The sequence below is a fragment of the Elephantulus edwardii genome, unplaced genomic scaffold, assembly GCF_000299155.1.
Source record: "Elephantulus edwardii isolate Elephantulus edwardi_28Jun2011 unplaced genomic scaffold, EleEdw1.0 scaffold00015, whole genome shotgun sequence".
NCBI classification, from domain to species: Eukaryota; Metazoa; Chordata; class Mammalia; order Macroscelidea; family Macroscelididae; genus Elephantulus; species Elephantulus edwardii.
Genome location: NW_006399765.1, coordinates 17,061,449 through 17,069,670, shown reverse-complemented (window position 1 = coordinate 17,069,670; position 8,222 = coordinate 17,061,449). Strand labels below are relative to the sequence as shown.

At 47.9% G+C, this 8,222-nt stretch overlaps 1 protein-coding gene and 1 pseudogene across 2 annotated transcripts in view; both read right to left on the bottom strand.

The window, feature by feature from the left end:
• MYBL2 (v-myb avian myeloblastosis viral oncogene homolog-like 2) overlaps positions 1-7,799 on the bottom strand; it is a 40,498-nt gene extending 32,699 nt beyond the window's left edge. For both annotated transcript variants that reach the window (XM_006881538.1, XM_006881539.1), the window contains exons 1-2: positions 7,780-7,799; positions 3,881-3,974 (exon numbers count right to left, since the gene is read on the bottom strand). In XM_006881538.1, the coding sequence (XP_006881600.1) occupies positions 3,881-3,974; positions 7,780-7,799 (114 nt within the window). The remainder of the gene's footprint in view (positions 1-3,880; positions 3,975-7,779) is intronic.
• On the bottom strand, positions 1,889-3,171 carry LOC102867216 (annotated as a pseudogene).
• Positions 7,800-8,222: the final 423 nt, after the last annotated feature.

Here is an 8,222-nt window from a genome sequence, read left to right as displayed (position 1 = left end):
AAAACTCTTTCATTGTTATGCAATAAATTCTGTTTTATGTCACAAGATCAACTACAATAATTTAAAAAAACAACATCCCACAAACGAAACTAAGAGCTTGCTACAGATTTGGCTGAAACTCCTGGCAGCCAAAACCCAGTCTCTGAAGCAGAACAGGACATTTCTCTACAGACATGGCAACAACTGCTGGCTTTGAAGTCTAAGGGACACAGCCCCCTGGAGGTCCTCAGAGTTGAGAGTCCCTCAAGAAGGCTGCAACGTACTGAGCAGCAATGATGTCAGTTTGAAGACTAAGGTGCACCTAATTCAGGCCATGGTTTTTTCAATCACTTGCTGTGTGTCTGAGAACTGAACAATAAATAAGGATGACAGAAGAATAAATGCTTTTGAGCCGTGTTGGAGAATACTGACTATACCATAGACTAACCACAGGAACAAATAGGTATGTCTTGGAAGGTACTGCCAGAATGTTCCTTAGAGGCAAAAACAGTGAAGCTTCATCTCATATCCTTTGGGCATGCTGTTGTGTGCTGTCATAACTGACCTATCCTATAGCTGCCTGTCCGGCTGGTTTTCGGAGGCAGTAAATCCCATGAGAGAATCTGGTACAGCCTTCTCCCAAAGAGAAGCTGGTGGATCTGAACCATGAGCTTTTGGTATTGCAGCTCAGCTTCTTATGACTAGGCTACCAGAGTTCCCTTGGGTATGTTATTAGGAAAGGCTACTGTCAGAATTAGGGGGGCTGCCTAAGGACAGGGAAGGGTTCAGAGCTGCTGTACACAGGGTGGCTATAGGTTGCAGGTGACTCAACGGCACATAACACAACATATTGGTTGGTTTTTTTTAATTTTTTTTTTATTTTTGACAATTCACAGCAAAAGCCAAAACAAAATCTATTAATCAAAAAATGCAAATTGACAGCAATGGGACAGGGTTATTTTTTTGCCAGTTTGACTCACACTGATAAAGGCACTTTTGTATTTTGTACATTGTTAAGTCACCTGGCAGTTCAACTGTGAGAACTTCAAATGCACACTCTTTAGAACCTAGCGTACATTTTAATAAAATACATGTAGTGATTTTAAAAGAACCTTGTTTACAGTGACACAAAAATAAAAACAATCCTCATGCCCATCAGGCAGAAAACTGACTACTTAGATAGAACAATGCCATAACACAGAGAGACCCACTCATATGGAATTACCATGCACATAGAACCATCTCACTTTAAGGCCCTAAACGAAGTTATATGCATCCCTATATAGGTCATGGAAAGATAGGTATCACAAACTGTTGATAGCTGTCAAGCAGGCATATCATCTTTTCTTCAGATATATTTGAGTGTTTTACTTAATAAAAACAAGAGCAATAAAAACTGAGTTCAAAACATAGAGCATATTTTCAAATGTTAGTAGATAAACTGACAGGTTTGGTGTGTTTTCTTTTTAAGATGGTGGTAGGTTATTCAGAATTATGGAAACCAACAGAAGAAACTGCAAACAAGGGAAGTAGGGATGAAGTTGTAGACGTACATGCAATTTTCCCTATGGAAGTGAAGGTTTTAAAAGCCTTTACTACCTCAGGAAATGACAAATAAAAATCAGGCACAGAAATAAGAAATCACCAAGTATGTAGAACACAGTTAATTATATACAAGAGTTAGGTTTCTAGATAAACTGAGAGCAGTTTGTGTTTTATATTCGTCACCATAACGTTAAGACAACTTTTTTCAGAAAGCAACTGGAGGGGTGAGGACATTCAAATGAAGGTAGAAAAAGTAAAAGGGCCACAGACTTTATTCAAAGTGAATGTAACATATAATATGTACAGACAGCACACAGTGTCAATTTTATTTGCAGATATAGTACTTCCAACTCAAGTTTACAAGCTACACCTTTGCCACAGCCTTGGCTAGATCTTAAACTAGTGTAGAATTCAGCAGTGCTAGAGTACTAATTTTAGATGTTTAGATGTTGCGTACTTGTTCTTTATTGTCATGTGCTTTGTAAGCCCCCGATTTACCAGGACTACATTCTTGGCCAGGTGCTGCATAACAGTTAAAAGGGATTCTTCAGTGTATAACAGGTAATGTTGTAGAGTTGGTGTCCATTCACCATTATCAAGAATTTTCAGAGCTAAGCAAAAAGCTCCTGCTACAATTTCAGAAGGAGGAAAGTGCACCATATCATAGTCCAACATAGTTAGTTCCATCAGGTACTTGGCCAAAGTATGTTGCTCAACATCAACCTCTCCAATCTTGGATGCTCTGCGAAGGACGTGCAGAGGCAGAGGACGGCCCAGACTAAAGTTTAGAGCTCTTAGAATCTTCATTTCCATCTGTCTGATCTGGTGTTTGGTGTAAGTATGGTCAGTCACAAATGCAAAGTCATTTATTTCTGGAGGGTACATTTCTTCATATTTGCTTGCAATAAACATGGCAGTGACACCAACAAGCTGTAGCATCTTCTTAGGTACACAATTATTCTGCCTGAACCGATCAATGATGGACACAGTCATGTACATGGTTTCCTGAAGCAACCGGAATTTCATCTGAACCTGAACCAGCCAGTCAATCAGGATGGCTCTCATGTTGCCAGTGACTTCTCGACCCACGAGGTATTTTGGTCTGATTGCTTGCTCTTCCTCAAGTTGCCTCAAGTAAGTATAAATATCTTTCACATATTCACTACAAAGGTTTGGATCAGCTCCATCATCTGCATCCACATCATTCACTGCAAGAATTACATCAGAGAAAGCCTGACACAGGTCTTCTTCTGCAGGGGCACATCCAGAGGTTTCCATTGGGCTTAGAGAAGGAGTATCCACCAAAACAGGCTCAGGAGACAGCTTTTCTTCTTTAACAACCTCAGGTTTCTCCTCTGGCTGTGGCTCAGGTTCAGGCTCAGGCAATGAGGCCCTTTCCAGAGGTTTTGATAATTTTTTTACAATAAATTTTCCAGCAGCTGAAGTTTTTGCTTCCTTTTTCAGAGCCATTTTGGGCTGTGGCTGTTCATTGACTTTGTTACCAATGTCTCTAAGCGCGACTCTTGGCCTCAAGCCAGGCTTCAATGTTCCAGCAGGGGCCACAGGTACCCGCTTGGCGCCTGCCATGCTGACCTCTGCTTTATTTTCAGAATTCATTTTCATGTTCCTGGTGACTCGCAGTGCCATGGCTTCTTCTTTACCAGGCAGCAACTCACAGGGAAGACGTGAATTAGGGAAGCCCCAGAGAAGCCGGGAAACCCAAAAGAACAAACAGCCGTTCCTGGACCCCAGCACGCCGCAGTTGTTTTTTAATTAAAGCCTCCTGTTTAGAGTCAACAAGACCTCAGAGAGAGCCTTTGTGTTTAAAAGCTAATTGTTATTTTGGAGGAACATTCTTCTTAGTGGTACAGCACTCTTCTGTCAATATGCTGTACTGAGGTAACCTGGGGCTGCTGAGATGCTGAACCTTGTGTCATTGAGGTGTCAAATGGCATAACTGTTACCCATGGTAGACACTGTTTGGTGGAGCTCCCAGTTTAAGACAGATTTGGAAGCAGGAGTAACGTCCACTTCCTATGCAACATGCCTCTGGAAATTCAATGGATTGACATAGTGATGACACCACAGTGACTGCATCAGAGATGGTAAAGATGAAGCGGGATAGGATGGAGTACAAAAGCACAGATGTATTGTTCATAGGGTTGCTGTGAGTTGTATTCAATTCAACAGCACACAGCAACAAGGCTAAGAGATACTGGGGAGAACCAGAGGACTCACTCGTTTCTTTCATATCCTCCCAGGCTTCATTCCATTGGCTAACCCATGGGGTAGACACCCCACTCTCAGATCTCGGGCCCCAGCTCTCATTCTTCCCAGGGACTGCCAGGTCACTCACCTCCTCATTGGTCCACTTGACCTTGCACTTGCTGTCCCTCTGCTCAGGCACATCTGAGTCTGTGTCCTGGTAGTGTGGTTCATCCAGGTCCTCACTGTGGGGAGAATAAAGGTCAAAGCCTTAAGTGGCCACCAGTGACATGACAAATGGATGCTGTGGGTAGATACAGTGGTCAGGCATGACTAGGGGAAAACAGAGGTCCTTTACCTGCCTGTTTAATGAAATAGGGTTCTAGCTTTGTTTGTTTTCATCTTTAAGGAAAATCCGAATGACTTTGAAAACCATAAGAAAACAACGTTAGGATGTCAACATCATTTTAACACTCAGTACCCACTTGATAATTTTTCAATAGTATCCACTTCCATAATCCTCCCGACTGCACAGAGATTGTAAAGATTAAAGCTGACAATGTGTATGATCATCAAGCACTAAGATTCTAACGGGATTTCTTAAAAACATAAATATTTCACTTTCATGTTTGCATATCCCCTTCCCATCTTGACGTGCATACCAGCATAGCTTGTGGGAAGAAAATCAGAGTTCAAGCAGATTTGGTTTCTAGATTCTTTTATTTCTACATCAGGCAGTTTTGCAAGTTGCTCCCAAAGCCTCACAATTATTAAGTTTAATGGACACAGAAGAGATCTCATTATCCATCTCCATGGATGACAGATGCTCACAGAAGATTAGGAAATTTCTTCCAATTCCACACACACACACACACACACACACACACACACACACACACACACCAGGACCTGCCTGCATCAGGTGGCCTCTGGGCGGGGCACGAGGCATTTGTAAATTCAGGAATCTTCACAGGAAAAAAGCTTCCTGTCACATGGACATTCCTGTCCCCTCCATCACCAGAACTGAGGAGTGTTTCCTGGAGTTCCCACAGTTCGCCAGGCCTTCTCAGGGAAAATCTTCCTATCTCAGAACATAAGCTTTCTCCTGCAAAGGATTGCCTCTCCACGTCATCGTTTCTCGGAGAAAGTGAAGTCAGAATGCTCCTTGGAAGCAAAGATGATTAAAGCTTCAACTCACATACTTAATGCATGTGGCAAGGAGGGGCTATTCCTTGGAGAGGGACATTGTACTGAGAAAGGTGGAAGGTCAGAGGAGAGGCAGACCCTCAGCAGATGGACTGACATAGTGCTGTAATGGGCTCGAGTGTGTCAGGAAGTGTCAGGATGGCACAGGATTCAGATGTGTTGTTCACAGGGTCACTACGGGTCATATTTGACTCAGTGACATCGAACAATCATGTCATCAACACCTGCCAACTCTACGTCAACATCCACAGGGTCAGGACAAGGATGAGAGAACTACGAGGTCTTAAAAATGGCTCAGGGAACGGCCAAGTGCAAACGTATGTGCCAAGCTGCTGCCTGTTAGCCAATAAGAAGCTGGGATAAGCTCCTTGTCCAAAGGTCTAGGACTTAGCTTTGTCCTGTCATTCCCTTCCAACCAAATGCAGCTATTGTTGAGAGGACTCCATCTCATCACCGTGTGAGAGAGAAACTGTAAAAAGGATTGGTGGCATATTGGCTAAGCATTTAAGCATAAGAGAAAGGTCTCTAGTTCTAATCCAGAAGCTACTTCCAAGAGAAAAAGATGTCATAGTCTGTTTAAAAATTTGACTGCAATCCTAGGAAACTTTCTGGGCAATTCTACTCTGTCCTTTAGTGCTGAATCAGATTCAGTAAATTCAGTAACACACTGCAACTTTCTCTTCAAAAGCAGGGCTTTCTCTCATTGAGCTTTTTCTTGCTGCTGTTGTTGTGTACTGTCAAATGGGAACCAACCCCTGCCTGATCCTCTAGCGGGTTTTCAAAGACAGTAAATTGCACGGAAGGTGACCGTTCATTTTTCTCCCAGAGTAGCTGGTGGATTGGATTTAAACCGTGTACCTTTGAGTTGGCAGCGCAACTCCTTACCACTAAGCCACCTGAGTTCCCCATAGAGCTGCTGTGGTGAGCTCATACTGTGAACCTTTGAGGTAGCAACCAAGTGCTTAACCAATGCACCACCAGGGCTCCTCCACTGCTACACAGGAGGTAGTGCATCTAACGACATTAACAGAAATGAAACCAGCTTTAAAATTAATTGCCCTGGACTCAATGCTTGGGGGAACACTGGGTTAAGGGTGACGCAAAAATCTGTAAACAGATAATGGAGATAGCTGGAAAAACACCGGTGATTATTGTCACCAAACTGTACACTACAAAATGTTGAGATGACAAATGTTTCCTTACACACATATTTCTCACAATTAAAAATAATACAGGGGAACAAAAAAAAAATCAACAATTCCCAGAGACCTCACAGAAACAATCTCTCCTCCTAATAGAAAGAATCTCAGCAAACTTTCTTAAGGGATAAAAGGGAGTCTATCAGGACACTCTCTGAAGGAAGCATCAATGCTCTGTAAAAACAGACAGCATTTCAGAGAGCTGGGAGAACCAGTGAGATCTGGTGAGGTATTTCTATTACTTGCATCCTTATCTCCATTGAAGAGATGGGGAAACTGAGAACCACAAGACCCACTTTCCAAGACCACACAGCTAGGCTCAGAATCTCCTTTACCCTGCACCTTCCAGACCTCACCTGTACACCCTAGCTGAAAAAAAGTACAGTTTAATGGTAGCAATTACTTTCAATCCAACACACCCCTGCTTTTGCCCTTCAATGTGCTGAGGGGGTGGTGATGAGTCAGAGGTTGAGCAGGAACTGGGACAGAAGAGGGTGACAAGGAGCTGGCAGGGACAAATGGGGTTCCAAAGGTGCAGGTCCCAGCCCTCACATGGGAGGAAGTTCCTCCACTGAGCCCAGGGGGAAGGTGGGGGAGGATCAGAGAGCCTGGGATCATCTGAAAACAGCCATCAGAGGAACCCTTGTGTTTACCGAAATCAGGAAACTACTGGGAGTTGGAGCTGCCTGGGGAAGCGGCCCGGGGTAGGGACTCCCAGCGTGCTTCCCCGTTGGAGGAAGTGCGTTAAACCAGCAAGGGCGACTTCTAGGTCTACATCTTGGGCCCCGAGGAGGCAAAGCACACCATCCCCCGGACGGGCCCACGGCTGCAGCATCCAGCAGCGACGAGCGCAGGACCCCGTCCAGCACGCCCGCCGGGGCCGGGGCCCAGGTGCGCAGGTGTGGAGACGGCGCGGGCTCCACGCTCGGCTCGGTCAGCCCCGCTCGGTCCCCAGGGGACCAAGCGCAATGGAAACTGCAGCCCGAGCGCGCAGGGGACGCGGGTTAATAGCGGCCTGGACACCCTGCGGCCTCTTCCCCGCACCTCCAACACCAGATGCCCAAACTCCCTGCGTGGAGCACAAAGGGCGGGCGCTCAAACCAGACCAAGCTGGCGCCCCAAGTCCAGGCTGGGGAGACAAAAGAGCCCCCTCCCCAGGCCCTGCTCAGACCGGGGGAGAGAGCACTTGGGGCGCTGACCCCTAACTCAGGCTTGGACAAGTGTCTCCCAGGCTTTGGCTGTAACTTCGTGGAGACACGTTCTCTCTCCAAAGGGCCCCTCCCTTCCCGGTAAAGGCCCTTCCAGCTGACACCGGCCGTCCCACCCCCACCCCGCAATTAGGCGGGAGACAAAATGACATCATGCAGGGCCTAGCCCGGCCCCGGGCGACCCGCCGGCCCCGGATCCGATCCCGAGGAGGCGCCGGGGGCCGAGCCAGCGGCCGCCACGAGACGCCCGGCTTTGCGCGCGCCCCTGCCTCGGGCCGCCCCGGCCGCGGACCCTCCCCGCGGACCCTCCCGGCCTCCCCCATCCGTCCCGCGTAGAGGGACCGCGGAGAGACACGATGGAGCGAGGTGGAAATGCCGGTGGGGTGCAAAGGGGACTTGGAGAGGGAGCGGCCCCCAGCCCGCCTGGCTGCACTAACCAGCGCGTCCGCCGCGACATTCCCCTGGATCCCGCTCGCTCGCCCGCGGAGCCCGGAGCCGAAGCCGGACCGGGGCCGGGGTCGGCACGCGGGCTGCTCCGGCCACTCCGGGCCCCGGGGGCGTGCCGGGCTCGGTCAGCTCGTCCGCAGTTCAGGCAGCCGCGCTCCAGCCGCTGCCGCCGCCGCCGCCGGCGCGCACAGAAGCACTTTCCTATCTCGCGCCAAGAACGTCCGCGCCTGCCCCGCCTGGCGGGCGGGCGGGACGACGTGCGCGGGGCGGGGCCTGTACGCGGAGGGGCGGGGCCTGTGCGCGGAAGGGCGGGGCCTGTGCGCGGAGGAACAGGGCTTGGGGCTACCCAGTCAATTAGAGACGCGAACTCTTGATACGCGCTACGGTATACGTGGAGTTCGGAGAGTTTATGATGCTGCGCAAAGTTAAGCCA